Consider the following 17,689-nt stretch of genomic DNA (forward strand, 5'->3'; position numbering starts at 1 on the left):
TGTTATTTCTCTGTTGAGGTGCATCTGCAACCTGTAAGCAGCCGTTTCGCACTCTCTGCTACAACTTCTGCTTTTATTGCTTGATTTATAGGTTAATAGAAAAAAAATATTTCTGCTTGTTTTTTGAGTGCTATGCTTTTCTCCAGTTATTTGTGTACTAACATCTGTAGACCAATATTTTTTCTGTTCAACTGACAATTTATTCTGCTTGGTCCGGTTTTGCGAATCACAATCATATTCGCGATCAAATTTCCATCACGAGTTAATAAGAAAACTGCATTTTTTGTTTGTTTGTGTGGATTTGATTTGAGAAGCACCTTCAATAGTCTCTGGCATTTGCTGATTTTGACGTCTCTTAAGCACTATGAGTTAATAAGTGTTATAATCATTTGTCGCTATCTTTGTTTCTACTTGCATTTTTTTTTAAACAATGATACTTTGCTTCAGGGCACGAAACAGCTTAAAATAAACTTCTTTCTTCATATACTTTCGAAGGCAAAATCTTCTTAGCTGTGTATCACAAATTTGACTAATGTATTATTTGGCTCATGCAGTGCTTTTATATATGGCCTTTTAGACATTAACAGAGTAGAGCGGATATTGGATCTTCTTTGTTTAAACAAATTAATATTCAGGCCATTGATGTCTTCAATATTATCAATTAGGATAACGTTCAGGTCTATGACAGGAAATGCTATTAGTTCCAGGTGTAGCTCGGCATCTTTAAATGCTTGCAAAAGCTCCATCCACAATCCTGGAGGGAGTTTCGCAGGGTTACATCATGATTTAGTCTTAAAAGGAATATAATGATGAAGTGCCTTTATCACCCCTTCGGTAGAAGCACAAGCTGCAGCAAGCGAGATGAGGAAGCAGAGAAAGCTTAAGCTTTTTAACGCAATCCACCTGGGCGTGAACTTTGTGATGTTCTTCTGTGAAATGTACATCTCGATTGGGAAATGCACTGTAAGAGGCCAGAATCCAACGGCACCCAAAAATGCAAGTACATCATTGAAGAAAGGCATCAAGATTGCAAGGAGGGTACTTATCGCCACAAAAACAGTTCTCCAAGTAAGTCGAAATATATTGATTCTACATCTGATGTGCTTGTTAACCATCAAGGGATGCTCATGAGTCAATATTTGTAGGTTTGGGCACTTTTTGGCGATCCATCTTTCGACAGCAGCATAAAGTGGTTGGCAGAATACCTAGATGATTGGAGATCAAAGATGAAATATATGTTCCTCTAGATGGTTGAGATGGTACATGAAGTGATTTCTTGATGCACTAACAAGATTACCTGATATGCACCTAGTAAGTGCACAACAATGCAGACATTGGCAATATTGACAAGCCAATAGGGTTCGTAAAATCCAAATCCAGTAAGGATGTTCCCTGGAGCATGGTTCCCGAATGTAGCATAACCAAGACAACCGCAAAGGATGTAAAATGTTGTAGTTGTGGACACGCCGATGAAACTTGCCCTCTTCATTACTTTGTTCTCTGCTGGAGAAGATCTTAGAGTGTCCTTAATGAAAAGATGACGAAGTTAGAGCAGCTCTGTGATTCATAAGTTGCAAAATTATGATGATTCGGTGCAGGTTGACAATGATTTACCTGGATTTCTATCAGAATCATTGAGTATGAGTAGGCAAATGCTATGTCTCCTAGTGCCTGGAATGCCTTCCATACCTTCTGAGCTGAATCAATATCTACTCCCACTTCTGTCCCTGTTAGGCTGGTTTTTCCAACAGTACCTGCAGAGACTCTAGAGTAGAGTCAAATCTCTAAATATCTAAGAAACTGAAAGCTCTTGTACCCAAATGTTTCATCAAAATAAGATTACCTGATATTATTCTGGCTAATGAGAGGCCTACAGCAATGGTGGAGTAAACCAGAGACATAATTGCAGCAAGAACGGACAGCCACCACAACTTGTGAAAGTTGGGCAATTGGGAGAGTAATATCTGAACAACCCCGAAAGCAACCATATACTTACTGTCAGTGACACTGCAATCAGCTCCATGTCCTCTGTTATGAAAACAATTGGACTTGTGTACTGCCCTGTGATAACTCGAAACAAGCTGTTCTTATTGCATTTTGTAATGATTTGACTTCATTATTAGATGCAGGAAGAAGAGTTATGAGCTTACCCAGCACTGATGGAAGCCGTGATTGTGTAACCGACAGCAACTCCGAATAGATTAACATACTGGCAGAGCCCACATAACCAAAGTTGTATGCCACCTGCATTCAGAGATGCCTAATTTGTTCTGGAGGAGCTATGTTACAACAAAAAGGTTTGGATATGGAAGCACCTAGGTTGGATTTCACTGCATCTATGTAGGTGTAGTTCCTTTTCCCGGAGATGGGATCCGAAGTCCGGTAGCAATCAGCCAGTAGACTGGATGTGTAGAAGGTGATAAATGAGAACAGCAGCAGAGTTACTGGCCCAGCTATCCAACCAAGTTGAGACATTGCCCATGCCAACGATAGCACACCAGAACCTATCACTGCTGTTATGATATGTGCACTTGCAGTCCACACAGTTCCTGCAGATTACGTTGGACATGAAGTGTAACATCATATCCAAGTTGTATTAGGAGTACTGCATCAAAAGGTCTTGAACATGATGTCAGTGATGAGCAAGCTATTTCGGTCAAGCTCGACTTGATAAAACTCAATTTATGTGTAAAATATAAACAACATATATTGTAAATAAGATTCCATTTGTTCATATACTTGATTTGATTTTATAAAGTGCAGAACTGCAGATCATCAAAGATTCCATTCAAGCTTAATTTAATTCAAATTTGGTTCAAGTTTAATTTAATTCTGTTTGAATTAATCAATTCAAACTTTCAAGCCACGCTTGAACAGAGCTTGGGTCAATCAAGTTCTGACTCCATTATACACCCCTACAAATGAAAACAAATGGGCGGAATAAGGCGGGGCCTATCCGCAGCTTATCTCTTGGAATTACTATTCTTATTCCTGGTTCCATGGGTACTTATTCTTCTTGCTGGTTTGCCGCCGCTCAGATATATAATTCGGTTCGGACGCTGCCGCCTCTTCAGAATCCCTGTCTCAGCTCATAAGAGCATGTAGGGCACCCGTCGATTGCGAGCTTATCCTCCCCTCAGCAATCCAAGTATTCGCGAATAAGGAATAGGAACGTAGAGGGTGGGTTCTCCACGCTATCCTACTAAAGGACAAACACAAGGGAGACGAAACTGCTACGTCATTAGTTCACTTAATGCTGTCCTTTTATTCTAATCTAATATATTCTACTCTACATTTCATTTTTATTCAATGCTCGAATAGGTGACCGTGTCACACTACTCGCACTATTCTTGTGAAAGATGCCAACCCTTCGTTATAGGAGGGTTAGGGTAGCTAAGCACGGCATCAATTCCTCATTGAATGCACTCCCCCTGTGCCATTTCGTTCTAACCAATATAAATTTAAAAATTTTGCAGATTGAACCCTGAAACTTTTAATATTTGAAACTTACTCTATGTCTATTTATGAAAATACACTACTGCAATTTGCAAATTGTGGGGGAAAAATTAAATAATCAGTTCTCATTACCGGAACGGGTCAAAGGTCGGGTTATTCGTCCAATCAATTGATTTTTTTTTAAATATTTTAAAAAATATTTATAATGGTGTGTCTTTAATTACTTAGCTATTATTTTTCACTAATATTTTTGTTTACCATCAAATTTTATAAACCTATGGTCTTGCATGTCAAAGCTAATATCATATTAATCAAATTCTAAATAATAACGTAATAGTATATTATTAACTACATATTTTTAACACATAAATAAAATTTATTAGCAAGAAACATGAAATTATATAGAACTATAGAAGTAAATATAGTTTTTTTGGACTAAGATACCTTTAAAAATCAATTGGGTTGCATTGGCTGTTGGTTCAATCAACGGGTTGATTGATTTTTACTGATCAATTGCTTATTGATTTGATGATAAAATCAAACTGATTGATAGTGGGATCATAGATTTAATCACCCATTTTCGTAAAATATTAAACCTATATATCAAGCGGACTGCTAAACAAGCATTAATTATAAGGACATAAATGCAAAATTCCAATCTCTGTAATTTCCTACAATCCTACTCTATGTGCATATATACACATAGGAGTGGATCGATCATAGAAAATAATAAAGGAAGAGAAATTAAGGTCTATTTAGTACCTGTTCTCTTTGGCTTTCCATCATCATCGACCACCTCATGATCTCTCTGCCCTTCATGGTCTCCTTCTACACTCCCCTTCTCTCCCATCTCTACCTCTCTGATTCCTTCTTCTCTTCCCATCTCTCTCTCTCTCTCTCTGAGGAAGAACTTCTTTAGATGGGATGCAAATAAATATACATACGTTACAAAGAGTGATACGCTACTGGGGAGGGAGAGAGAGGTATCATACTGCTCTCATGCAGGGAGATGGAAGTCTAGAAAGAAGCAATTCGAGGAGTAGTAATTAGTGAATGCAGTATAGCTATGCCACGTAGTAGTAGGATGGAACCCTTGCTATCCTACTAGCTTTCGGTAGCATTTGTCACCATACGTGCCAAAGTCGGTCCACGTATTGGTTCCTCCGCACTCGAAATGTCTCAATTCCTACCTCCAAATCTGGATCGGATCTTAAATAGTGACTAGGAGTTGATTAGCATAGTGTTAATTTCATAATAACATAAGAGTCTATATTACACTTTACCTCTTCTATTTTGGCTTGAGTTTAACTTATACCAACATGTATTTAACTACCATGTAGTCTAGACTAAGTTGCAACTTCTAATTAACTAATGACGAATATATAACGAGACTTAAAGCACTCTCATAGAAATACAATTTGATTTAATGATGTCGAGATAATTTGATCATTAAACAAATTCCTTAAGATAGAAAATGTTGGCAAGTTCATTAGATCAAACCACATGCGGATAAGATGTAATTTGCTTAATACAGGAAGTGGTGTTCTGTTAATCGCTTGGAATCCTCTGTTTAGAAAGTTTGAAGACAGCAAGCTTTTGAATGATTGAAAACCATATGTAGGTTGTCCTACGTAGCTTTCAGCAGGAGAAAAGAGAAGGGACAGACGATGATGTATATATATACATGCATGTTTGTTTCTATTAATCACGAGGCAGAGGAAGGAGGAAAAAAATATGCTAGTTAGCTACTGCATGGAATTCGTGGGGAAATGGCCTTCCATCTTTATCAGAACTATGCGACAAAGAACCTTTATTCCTTCCAAATAAGGGTGAACGATTTTGTGCAATCACTTGCTTCACCTCGAATAATTGTCTAGGGTTGCAATCACTTTATAAACCACTAACGTTGTCAATCGAGAACCACTCCTTTGGTGCCACAGATAAGGTTCAAAGAGACTTGGACTTCTAACTTTTGGCTACACACATTTTACGTGGGTGTTAAACAGAGTGATTCACATTCTCTGTGTTCATATAGTATAGTTTGGGTTCGATTCGGATTTGGATTCGGATTCCAAATCTTAGTAGGTATCTGTTTAGGGTTTCGTAGTTCGTTATCGGTAACTTATCTTTTTCTAAAAACAGTGAAATTAGTGGAAGTTAAGACTTGTTCTTGCAAAAGCAGGGGCTATTATCAATCAAGCTTTTATCAATTAGCAAAAGCAATTTCTTTTAGTGTTAGTTAATCCAACTCAGAGCTTTGGCTTGTCCTTGCAAGCAGGGTCTGTTCAAGTTAGGTGTATATTATGTTCATGACTAAGCTTCAGATAACTAGTTAATTAGCTTGTTAATTTGCATAGGATGCCAAAACCTGGAAGTACTGGGCCAATTGTTTAGATTAAGCTATAGTTGGATTATGATGACCTCTTCCAGCAAATGGACTGACTGCCTCTTTCTTCTCTTCTTCTCCATTTTGTTATCATTGTTTATGCAATCTTAGGATTTATCTCACAATGATTGGGTTTATAGTGAATCATTCCTCAGAATAAGCAGCAAATGAAAGGATACAAGTTGATTGGGCTAATGACAAATGAGCATTTTCTGATAAAGAGCATTCAATTGAGTAATAAAGTAAATATAATAGCATTCATGATTCCAAAGATAGATAATTTTGGTAGTAAATTTACATATAATATACTAATTTCCACAGGCAATTCCTTCAGAACTACATTTCTCTTGAATGAAAAGAACAAAACAAGAGAAGTGCGATGAAAAATCTCAAGATCATCGCTTTACAGCAAAGATTAAAAGGAGGGCAAGGGCCAACTTATTCGCTGCTCAGGAATCGCAGCTAAAGTAAGCAAATGCTTCTAGTTCTAGAGAACACTGAAGACTCATTTGTCTTGCTCAATGCTCATTTGCTGTTCTTTTCCTGCCAACTGTTCTTAACTGGAAAAGCAAGAACAAGGTGAACTCAATGAGATCTAACTATAATAATTTGCATGTTACAGTGAGAACAGCTAAAACTACATAGTGAGATCTGGCATGCAGGCTTACAAATATTGCTGATATATCGGAGCTCTTCAACACCCGCAATCTCCTGGCAGTGGAAACAAACATGCTGCAAGAATTGAAGGAAAAGTTGATATAGATACATCAAACAAAGAGCTATAATTTATTTCAACACTGGGTTGCATGCCATGAATATATGGAGCAAATGAAAATTAGGTGGAAGAAAATAAAGTGAATCTTACTCCCATGGAACATCTCCAACCAATATCCTGTCACCTTCTTCGTCCTCATAAACCAGAGTGTATTCACCACTCCCATCTAGTAAACCAGCGATTGCCTGCTTTTCTTCACTACTCTCTGGATTACTAGCAGAAAGAGGATCCCTTTGGGCTAAATATTGTATAGAAAAAAAAACCTCGAATAAGTGCTTGATGGAATTAAGCAAGCGCAATATAAAAAAGAAGAGAAGAAAAAGCAATAAATAACAAAGCTTAATTATTGTATATCAAATATATCTATCTATCTATCTATCTATCTATCTATATATATATATATATACACACACCTGCAAGAAGGCCTCGGAAGAGCTCGTGTACAGCCAATGAGAGCTTCTCATAACTATCATAGGCCCTCAAGTCCACTTTTCGACCAATAGGGATTCCTTCCATATTGATTTTCACAAATAAGCCCTTCCTGGTATTCTCAATCTTACTAGCAGTCTCCGTGTTACCATTCTGTGTCTTTGAGGAGCAAGCAAGGTTCTTTCTGAAAGAACGAATGGGAGGCCATCCAACAACAGGGGCAGTCGCAGTTCTGCTAACGTAACAACAACGAAAGGATAAGACTCAATATATGTACATACTATTTGAACACTAAATAAAAAATCCAGATTAGTTTACGAACTAGGCATCCATAGAACTTAGAAGATGCAATGCACCTCGGAAGAGTTCAGGAAAGATGAGATTTTGATAGACATCCATCCGTTAATAGAGAGGAAGTCAAATATATATATTTAATATACTACTGATTGTCATGTCAAGGAGGGCACCAGGAGAAATTAACATAAATTTTAAAGACAATATCAAATAAAAGTAGCAACAATGATAACAACTATATTATTGCTGTGAAGAGTTCAAATATGACTATTCTATTACACCAAGGAAAGTGCACAATCTTTTAAGTAAACGAGACAAGGGAAGACACAGTAGTTATGTCCTGCCAACTCATGGCCATGGTTGGCACAATTGTTCCACCTATATTTTAGTAATGATCGATCAAAGCAAAAAGATATAAATATATATAGCAAGCATATGTGTATACAAAAAGCAAGAGATAACTATCAGTTATTTTATTTTTACGAAGGAATAGGTTCAATCTAAGTAGCTGAGGCTACAATCAGTACCTTGTCTGAGAGCTATTGTTGTCTACAGTTGCCTTCCCAGTGTCTGCCCCAAGTGTAGCTGGAGGACCACATCCCTTTCTCTCAAGGCTTTGCTGCTCGGCCCTCCTCCCATTTGTGTTGATCTGCAAGTGAATGAATCCAGGTTTCTCCTGTTGCTGATAAAAATCTAAAGAAGAAGAAAAAGAAGAAGAAGAAGATATTAAAAGTGAAGAAAACCACAGTAAGCAGATTACCCAGACACTAAAGCATACTTGCAATACCTTGTGGGTTGGACTCAACTTTACCCAAGAACCCTCTCATGGCTCCAGCACAAGAGTTAGAACCATTGCTCTTAGCAACCTTAGAGAAGCCGCCCAGAGACAGAAGAGATTTAACAGAGTGGTCCTCTCTCTTCCCCTTGTCCACAACCCAGTCATCTTCACCAGGGGGGCCAAGCCTCAGCTCCAGAATTTTCTCCTCTCCTACTCCAAAACCATTGCCCCCTCCAATCTCCGTCTTAACCATCCAACTTCTCTCATGTCGAATGAGATGAAGCAGCTGTGGACATCCATCTAAACTTCTCCTGAGTTCTTCCTCCATTGCTCTCTCCTGGTTCAACTCCAAGCACAAGGGATAGAAAAGGGGACACTAACAAACTACCTTCCAAGACTGCAACCAGTAGCAGAACCAGATAAAGCTTACAATCCAAGAACAAGTTATCGATTGGAACGACGATCCGAATCACAAGGGACAGAAACCTCTGAGTAGCCACAGAGAAAAGTGGTCATCCTTTTTCTTTCCCCCTCCCCGAAGCTCGCTCATTCTCCCAAGACCCACAACCCCAAGCCACAAGATCAAGAACCCAGATAAGAAAGAACAATTACTAACCACCAAAACTATCAAAATACGATCTTGAGAGGACAATAAAACAGAAGAAATCTCCCCAGCCTTTTGAATTGTGGCTTGTACTCTTCTTTCCTCTCTCTCTCTCTCTCTTTTTCCCTGTATATATATATATATATATATATATATATATATATATATATATATATATGTAACAGAGATTATGATCAGACCAGGAACAAGAGCAGAGCAACCATGAGAGATTCCAAGACTGGAACCAATCCGTATAAGGGCATTAGACCATTACTCACGCAAGTCTTCGACAGTGGTAGCAGCTGAGGAGATGAGTGCCTCTGTGACAACTGCGCACTTACCCAAGCACAAGGATTGAGATGTTTGCGCCTCACTATTCTCACTCTTGTCTCTCTCTCTCCCCCTCTGCGTCCTCCTTTATGGAAGAAAAAGTAATACTAGTAATCTAAAGTTAAGACTCTCTAAATCTTAATCATGACACATTTAATTAATCCTTGCTTAAAGGTTAGTTAGATCATCATGTGAGGCCCACACTGTTTGGTCCCGGATAAGTCCATATTCGACGCATCTCTAAAAACTCAAAAAGTGTTACATTACTATATATATTAGCATTACTTAATGGGATAAAGATGAAGTTTGGATAACATATAATAAAGCTTTCATATGTAACAAAATCTGCATATGTGTTTAAGAGTAGGTAAATTTTTCACTAAAAAAAAAGAAGAGGGTAAATTATAGATAATAATGGGAGAGAATGGTAGGGCTGCAGTGGAGAAGATCTGCATGATATGATATAGGAACTATGAGAGCGTTCCCTGGAAAAACTGTATGCAGGAATCTCGTGCAGTCAGGATACAGGAAATGATTAATTTGGGCTGCCAAGTTGGAATAGAATTTGCTGCATCCGGGGGGTGCAGGAGATCAACTGCCTATCAAAACACACAAATCCCATGATCTTGTCCGGGGCAGCAGGCTTCGGTTTGCGAGACACCTCGCACATCCTCGGGGAAAGGAGAAAGCGAGTAAGTAAAGATAATTACTAATACTGCCTTCTTTTTCTCCGAACGTTGGGCTCAAGAAAGTTCAAACCCTCTTTCTTTTTACTTCAATGATATTGAGATCATATTTGTTAAATAATGTACTTTACTTTTTCTTTTTCTTTTTTTTCTTTTGGGGATCATTAAAAATGACAGAGGGTGTTACTTGGTATATATAGATAAAAAAAGAACCAAATGAATTGAAAATATTTATAAAGATGAGGTCTTTTGATTAGGTTGGGATCGCCGATAGAGTCAACGTGGCAGGACATAAATGGTGCCGACGGGCTACAGCCCGTCGATCCCGGTAAAGAGGCGCGTGCAGATTCCAGCCAATGAAGGACCAAAACGTGTCCTGTCGCAAGAGATCCAAGGGGGGTGGGGCCCACTACAGCCGTATGCGTGGATGGCTCGTGACCCCGCTTCTCGCCACCCCAATCTGGACCGTCCAATCCTAGGAAGCATCTGGTGCTCGAGTTGGGGGTTTTGGGTGAATCATAGTAGATGGGTAGATGAATATGCTTTCATGTCATATCAACTCATCACCTTCTCTCTAAAAGCTTAGAGTGCAACGTACCTGTCTCTAAGTTTCTTTGTGACTGTAATGTTCGGAAGAGATCGATGTTTATTCCGCACTTCAAGTACTGCCCATTTATATTGCTTGCAAATATTGGATCGATCGAGATCACTAAGTAGGATTAGGATTAGGAATCAACATTACATTTCCATATGATATGGGACCATTTAATAAAATAAAAGTTTCTGGTAATTAAATAATGACCACACAAATAAAGACACCTCTCTCTCTCTCTCTCTCATATGATCATATCCATAGCTGTGAGTTAAAACAAATAAACTAGACACAATAATACATTGGCACATCTATCCTTCTCGTCTCTCTGGCTGCTGCTGTTTGTGTTCTTCTTCCTCTCTTTTGGACGTACATAACGCCACGTTTTCAAGTGAAGTGAAGTGAAGAGCAGAAAAAGTTACAAGCAGCTGTGTTCAATAATGCAAACATGCTTGCTTTCTCTAGCTAATGGCGGTCCCCTATTTTGCCGCCATGGCAGGTGATCTGGTACAAAAACCGGCCCACAACAGTGTTGTTATAAAGACAGCCGTTTAATTAATACCTCTTAATTAAGTTAATGCTTTTGAGATCGATCGATCTACTTAACCTAAAAAGGAGCCCTATCGAATAGTTTATTAGCTTATTACGTGTACAGTACACTTAGCCTACAAGATGATGAATCGAAAGGCATCCATATTTGAAGATGACGCTTAATGACTTTGGGATTAAAGTGGCAGCTAAAAGCCCATTACACTTTTCTTCTGAAAGAGACTCAAAGCACGCTTACATGACATTACAGATGATGAAGGGATGATTGTGATAATAGAAAGCTCAAGCTTGAAGTGATCTTATTGCTCTGATGAGTGATAGTATTACTTTTCTCGATCTTTCCGCCCAAACTGGATAGAACCGAATGTTTGGTGGCCGACATAAAAATGGCACAGGAGAACAGTTACTTTGAGTAGTTTATTATTAGTCACTCTGTTGTATGTACTACATAACTGCAGGAAAAGTAACAAGGTAATTTGTTTTATTTGTGGTGCAATACGTTACTGGATGGACGCTGGTTCTCTTGAGGCCATTTACAATTTTAATAGGCACAAAATCCAGTTCAAAGGCTTTTATAAAGTATTATGGAAGCTTAAAATTACTCCTAGAGTGAAGCTTTTGCCTTGATAGGCCCTTAGAGGTACTAAGGTCCTCCTCCAATCCCAATCATGCATATTGGGCCTTGTGATCCCTGCCCAATGTGTGGATTTTGGGATGAAATAACTCGTGGTTAGGTATAGGAAGTTGTGGCCCAGAACCTCGATGCTTCCTTTACCATTGATCAATTACTGGATCAACTATGATTGGTCCTCCCACCTTGGAGGCTAAACTAGGAAAATTAAGGCTATTATCACCACCGTTATATGGATCTAGAAAGCTAGAAATAAACTTTGCTTTGAAGGCCTTAGCCAAAGTCTAAATATCACTACCTAGCTGTCCTTACAGATGACTAGGAAATATTTTGACTGCGACGGCACAACCTGTAACAAAGAGATTCTGGTGAATTAGACCCCTCCGAATTGAGACCGCATCAAAGTTAACTTTGCCTGGAATATGGACGTTTGCTAGAGACAGCAGTGGCAACATCCTTTTGGTTAGTGCTAAGTCGAAGTCAGTTTCGACGTCATCCCCTCCTCATGGCAAACCTGCAACATCTCACCAGTATAATCTTTGAAGGAGACTCTCAACTAGTCATTTTTTGCAAGCCAAGGATTCAGTGACCCCTAGGAACAGTCATTTCTGGAGGTCGTCTTCCTCGGCCTCCAGAGTTTAATTGTATCCTCCTTTTTCACAGCTGGGGGGAGACCAATCTCTCCCAAGTGTCTATAATATATAGAGCATTAAGCTCTTTTTAATAAACAAAACATTACTCAAGGTTTTTTTTTTTTTTTTTTTGGCTCGTGCAAACTTATATTTTTGTCATATGTTAAGTAAATCTAGTACAGATCAACGGACTCATAGGAATGTTTACTAAAGGATGTGTTTGGTTGCTAAAAAGTACTATAAAAAATAAGAACTTTGTGAAAGTTCATCACTCCATGATGTGTAGAAAAAATAGTAATAATAGAGTAAGAATTACTCACATTCATCCAACACTTTTCTTAAACACTAATAAATCATAATTACTTATTAAAAATGACTTCACTATAAATTTTTATCACTTTCTCCATCCCAGTTCTTATTAACTAAACACAGCCGAAGTTAGTGTTACTCTAATAACTGTGGCTTTTACTGTGTTGCAAGTAGATAAACTAGGAGTAATCAATAATACCAAGGAGACGCCTAGAAAGAGACATAGCTCCTCACCCAATTTTCTGGGAACTTTCGTTTCTTGGTCTATCTAATACCAAATGCAGCAAGATCTACTCGAAGATGGAAGTTGATAAAAGCAAGAGATATCCAGATTTAAGTAAAAGCATATATTATGCTACTTTTGATGATCTTGAACAAACAAACAACACGACGAATTATGCATTTAAGAATGCAATTATAATTAGCTGATTACAACAATGGAGTTGAAAAGCTAGCTTTATTACCAATAACCTGATCTTGTACATGAAAGACCACATATGTAAGCAGGAAAGCTGCTTATTGTGGGCAAATGTGTGAGGAAAGGAGGCTAGATGAAGAAAATGGAGGTGAATTAGTATCAGAAAATTCTAGAAAAGGGGGAAAAAGCAATCTCATTGACAAAGCGAAGCAAGAATGCGTCGAGGAGGTTCAAAGGATCGACGTGAGTGTAAAACAGCCAAATTATCCAACAGAAGGATGTCACCCTGCTTCCAAGGTATAGCAACGCATTCCTCTTCAAGGATCTTTAAGCACTCATCTATAAGATCAGCAGGCAATGGTTCCCCATCTCCGCAAGTAACTGCCTTGACAGGATCATTGCGAGCATCTTTCCAGCCAGTGTAAGCAGCAACCATACTATTGAACCATATCTTTCTTCCCCTGGTTTCATCAAACTTAATAGCTGGTATAGGACCCATTATTGTTTTCACACCATCCTCCGTCCATTCTAACTTCATACCGAGTGGTGCAGCCCTACAACATTGGCCAACTACAATGCTAAGTTCAAACTGCATCGCCACTAAACACCTAGATAGTTATAAGCATAAGATAAATATGTGGATATGTGTAGGATGAATGTAGAAAATTTCTACCTTGTTGTACATATACAAGCAAGCACCCAACGTAATAGTACACTCATTCTAAAAACTGCCAAAATAATACAGCTCACATACCTGAGAATTTCAAAAGTCTGAAAGTATTTAGGTAAGTTTCTCTTTAAATTGCATTGAAAATGATGGAGTTGCCAGGAACTCACTTTGGTAACTTGATGGCACACTGGTAACTGTAAATTTCTCTTCCATGTTTACCATTCTAACCCTAATTTTCACAGATAATATAGAATATTTTGGTGCCAACAGCTTCTCAGGAAAGGTATACATCTTGATCTTGTAATAATCTATCAATAATTTCATAATCTCATTGAATAACTATTATAATATCTTCTACATCAGGACCACTCAATTCAATAACTTTTTTTTTTGGAGCAAAAATCATTCAGTTCAATATCACGCTAGCTTTTAAGAGAGAGATCATTTGATAGCTCACTCAATATACCTACTTAGTGTAGTAAGATACCAAGGAGGCATGAGAAGTTGCAGATCTTTGAACTTTCTTGACAATATGGTCATAACTAGATGCATGACCTAGTGCCACATACATCGATTACAACAATTATAAGCAAAAGCCCTTGTTGATTCAAGTAAAGCTAATTCCTACAAATTTGATACGTCAATTGACAGATGCATGAAAAATAGTACTTAAGCCAAGATAACCAATGGCATAGAAGCAAAGTAATATATGAAACATGCAGGCAAACCTTTCCTCGGCCACGGCTTTATCCTTGGTCAAGAATGTGGATTGCCACCCACGGCCGATTGGAGAAGACGGGTCATCGCCCTCCCCCAACACTCGCGTATATATTAATCCAAGCTTTTCCAATCTCTCGACAAACTCTGGAAACTTCTCCCTCATCCTTTTGTACACGAAATGACTCAAAACTATAGGCGTCTCCCCTCCTGCCCTTGGCTCCTCCTCACAGAAAAAGAATAACTTGGCCGGGAACTTCGGGACCTTCATACATATAAAGGGCTCACTTTGGAAAGTTCCAGGGACTAGACGGAAATTTGCAAAATTTTACCTGGGCCATCTCGTGGTGGAAAGGGATCTTTTGGTCGGGCGGGGACTCGTTGGCGGTGAAGACGCGGCCGACGACGTTGGTGCGAGGGGCCGCGCCGCCTATGTAGGGGAGCTCGTCATAGCCGAAAGCGTCGACGGCGCGGTCAAAATCGGCGGCAGAACGGACCGGGAAGCCGCGGAGGAGGACGGCGCCGCTCGATCGGAGGAGAGACTCGAGGTAGGGCTTGTGGGCTCTCACGGCGTCTAAGAATTGGGGGTGGTCGAGAGGTAGGGATGGATTCGGGGTGAATACGGCGGGGAAGAGGATGCCTTCGATGGTTTTCTGTTCGGGGATCTGGGACTCCACGAAGAAAGCTTCCGCCATTGATTTGGTTGCTTACTGTTGGTTGGGATTTAGAGGCGATTATTTAGGGTAGTACAAGGTTGGAGAGTGGATGGGGTGAATGAACCTGACCAAGATTTTGGGCTCATCCAGCCCAGAAATAGTTGGCCCCACCAAAAGGATATCGTGACACTACCGTGGCACAGAGGAAGAAATATTTTACGTGCTGAAATGTGATCAGATAACCTCCAGACCGAAAAACAATCTTTTATAAAATCGAATGCACAAATTACAGAATCTTCCTACGAATCATAGGTTATCTAAGACACAGTGCTTGGAATTCAATGTTCATTCTAACACAGCCAAAACTGAACGTAACACAAAAACAGAAGACAAACAACAAGTTCATTCATTTCTTCTTCCCTGCCTTGGCAGCATCTCCAGCTTTTGTCTGGATATCAATGAATGGAAGAGAATTAGTTAGTCAAATAAATAACTCAGATGCAGGTATCTGAAACGGAAGGATGAAAAAACTCAAAACTGTGATCAAATTGAGACGGAAACCAGCTGTGCAAGGAAAAAAAAAATATCAACTCACCTTCTTTACTCCACGGATCTTCTTTGCTCTGTTCTTCCTTTCCTTCATTTGCTTCCTTGACTTCTCGACCTTTGTCGCAAGCCCATTCTGTCAAACGAATATAATATAAATCAGAATGAAGAATCTTGCAGATATCAAAGTATGCATCATCAATCAAAGATGTTGTCTCAGTACATAATCAAGAATTGAAAAGGAGAAAACAATGTACAGAGAAACGTCTGATGCCTACTATTGGCGTATTCAATATTTAGATTGTACAAAAAACATGCTAGACCAGCCAAGACAAATCCAATTTCATGCTTACTTTCTAAGAAAAAAAAGTAGTCATATGGAAAGAACAAGCGTAATGAAAGATAACATGCATCATTACATTATCTAGAAGAATGTAGTGCAGCAATACTCCCACGAGCATGATGATATCTTATATTGTAAAGGAGATCAAATTTAATCAGGTCCCTGACCACACAGCAGATAATGTGAGTTCACTAGATTTCTCCACAGAAACAGAAACAAATCAACAAAGAGGAGCTAATTTATGAATTAGATCATTCGAAAGTTAATATTATGATATGCGAACACAAAAACAAGTATTCCCTTCCTCTATATTAGAAGCTTGAGGCTATAGAAAGGTTATATCAAAGAGATGTATTCTTTTTTGGGGGCAACCATGCGCCATTATTTTCCTGGCATTTTCTGCATAAAGATCTGTCTTAGATTACACACAACAGTCGATGACATCTCAAATAAGAAAACATATGATAAAGGGAAAAGGCAATTTACATTAGATTTGATGCGATTAACTTGACCAACTTAACAGAGTTGGCAAATAATCCTCCGCTATACCACAAACTTAAGTTTTGCAAGCCTTCCAACTTTGCTTGAACTAATGCACTGGAAAACCAACATAGAATGGGTAAATTGACTGTATCATTTTCTTTCCCATACTTTAAGTACTATAGGAGCTAATGACTAGGTCGTGCAGAGGACTCTATTGACTTCCTGGAGAGAAGATGAGTCGTAGACAGATTGACCTTTAAAATGTTAAAAAAAGAGACAGGACCTTGAATTTCCCTATGATCTATCTAACCAAACAAATTGAAAAGATTTAAAGTGAACATCTTTGTATCAGCTTATGCAACTGCATACTAACCGCAGAATAAATATGCCAATACAAACTCTGTAGGTGCCCGGTTTATTTCTCATTAGCAAGCAACAGAACATTGTGGCCATGCGCCAAAAAACACTTCTTTAACCCAAGAACTGTTTCCAGGGAGGACACTTCAAGACGCAATAATAAAAACAAGTATCAAAGCAAACCACCATGCATCAATTATCAGCTCATTTCGTAACGACTAGCAATTCTCATGATTAATAATACCTACCAAAACTTTTACAAAAAAAAAGTGTCTTTTAACAATGTAACTAGATATCAACAAGATTACCAGATTCAGATGGTGCTTACCCTGATAAGCCGGTACTTAGGCTCGTACTTCTTAGCCGCCTCAACCGTGTCATAAATAAGACCAAATCCAGTAGATTTCCCTCCTCCAAAGTGCGTTCTGAACTTGAACACGAAGATCGAGTTGGGATCCTTCACCTCGTACAGCTTCCCCAACTTCTCCTTCAACTCCGCCTTCCAGGGGAGAAATCACACCAAAACAACAAATTGATTCAAAGCAAAGAACAAAAGAGGGGCAAGCTCCGATTCCAGAGAAAGAAAAAAAGAAGAAGATAAGAGATAAGATGGGAATCCAATACCTTGGAAACATTCGCCCTTCCGGGATGAAGCACATCAATAACCTAGATAACAAAGAGAAATTAGATCAGAGAAATTGGGTTTCGCTATTCCAGAGAGAGGACGGATAGGAGAGGAATTAGGGTTTATGCACTCACGAATTGCTTCCTGGAGAGAAGCCGGTTGGTCATAAACTTCCTGGTTCGGATCGTAACCGCCTTCGTATCCGCCATTCCTTCCCCTTCTTTCTAAGAAACTCTCTCTCGCCGGCGCGAACTGTTGATGAGCAAGAGGAGGAAGACGAAGCTGCAGACACAAAACCCCTAACCCTAGAATGCAGCGGCAATTATATATGACTATTGTTAGCGTAGTAGATATCCCATGGGCCTGGGCCTAAGCTTTAATGCGTTAAGCCCTTGCTATCAAGATAAAGAAGATCATAGAGTA

General features: G+C 39.0%; 4 protein-coding genes and 1 long non-coding RNA gene across 9 annotated transcripts; 1 reads left to right on the top strand and 4 right to left on the bottom strand.

Moving 5' to 3' along the window:
- Positions 1 to 630: 630 nt before the first annotated feature.
- On the bottom strand, positions 631 to 4,490 carry LOC140792435 (amino acid permease 1-like). Its single transcript, XM_073143436.1, has 7 exons — positions 4,219 to 4,490; positions 2,316 to 2,549; positions 2,151 to 2,244; positions 1,844 to 2,061; positions 1,615 to 1,754; positions 1,298 to 1,525; positions 631 to 1,205 (listed from the first exon to the last, which is right to left on the bottom strand). The coding sequence occupies exons 1-7, from the start codon at positions 4,337 to 4,339 to the stop codon at positions 780 to 782; spliced, it is 1,461 nt and encodes a 486-aa protein (XP_072999537.1). The 5' UTR covers positions 4,340 to 4,490; the 3' UTR covers positions 631 to 779.
- Positions 931 to 2,765, top strand: LOC140792436 (uncharacterized). The gene is made up of 2 exons (XR_012109756.1): positions 931 to 1,068; positions 1,146 to 2,765. It is a non-coding gene; the product is annotated as an uncharacterized lncRNA (long non-coding RNA).
- A 1,632-nt stretch (positions 4,491 to 6,122) lies between the features above and the next one.
- Positions 6,123 to 9,145, bottom strand: LOC140792782 (auxin-responsive protein IAA16-like). Of its 4 annotated transcripts, none has more exons than XM_073143972.1 (7): positions 8,997 to 9,143; positions 8,128 to 8,848; positions 7,868 to 8,033; positions 7,031 to 7,278; positions 6,708 to 6,855; positions 6,511 to 6,574; positions 6,123 to 6,402 (listed from the first exon to the last, which is right to left on the bottom strand). In XM_073143972.1, exons 2-7 carry the CDS (start codon positions 8,444 to 8,446, stop codon positions 6,361 to 6,363), a joined length of 987 nt encoding a protein of 328 aa, XP_073000073.1. In that variant the 5' UTR covers positions 8,447 to 8,848; positions 8,997 to 9,143; the 3' UTR covers positions 6,123 to 6,360. The 4 variants fall into 4 exon arrangements, with proteins under 4 accessions (XP_073000073.1, XP_073000070.1, XP_073000072.1 ...); XM_073143969.1 differs by having other exon boundaries at positions 7,031 to 7,281; positions 8,997 to 9,114; XM_073143971.1 differs by having other exon boundaries at positions 8,128 to 9,145.
- Positions 9,146 to 12,891: 3,746 nt separating this feature from the next.
- LOC140791894 (clavaminate synthase-like protein At3g21360) lies at positions 12,892 to 15,075 on the bottom strand. 2 transcript variants are annotated; one of them, XM_073142614.1, is made up of 3 exons: positions 14,589 to 15,075; positions 14,268 to 14,521; positions 12,892 to 13,423 (listed from the first exon to the last, which is right to left on the bottom strand). In XM_073142614.1, the coding sequence occupies exons 1-3, from the start codon at positions 14,949 to 14,951 to the stop codon at positions 13,063 to 13,065; spliced, it is 978 nt and encodes a 325-aa protein (XP_072998715.1). In that variant the 5' UTR covers positions 14,952 to 15,075; the 3' UTR covers positions 12,892 to 13,062. The 2 variants fall into 2 exon arrangements, with proteins under 2 accessions (XP_072998715.1, XP_072998714.1); XM_073142613.1 differs by having other exon boundaries at positions 12,892 to 13,477.
- Positions 15,076 to 15,160: 85 nt separating this feature from the next.
- Positions 15,161 to 17,681, bottom strand: LOC140791895 (small ribosomal subunit protein eS24z-like). Its single transcript, XM_073142615.1, has 5 exons — positions 17,401 to 17,681; positions 17,266 to 17,307; positions 16,970 to 17,140; positions 15,508 to 15,594; positions 15,161 to 15,360 (listed from the first exon to the last, which is right to left on the bottom strand). The coding sequence occupies exons 1-5, from the start codon at positions 17,473 to 17,475 to the stop codon at positions 15,319 to 15,321; spliced, it is 417 nt and encodes a 138-aa protein (XP_072998716.1). The 5' UTR covers positions 17,476 to 17,681; the 3' UTR covers positions 15,161 to 15,318.
- Between the last annotated feature and the right edge of the window lie 8 nt (positions 17,682 to 17,689).

Source organism: Typha latifolia, chromosome 7 (genome assembly GCF_019914945.1).
Source record: "Typha latifolia isolate L0001 chromosome 7, TyphaL0001v2, whole genome shotgun sequence".
Lineage (NCBI taxonomy): Eukaryota > Viridiplantae > Streptophyta > Magnoliopsida > Poales > Typhaceae > Typha > Typha latifolia.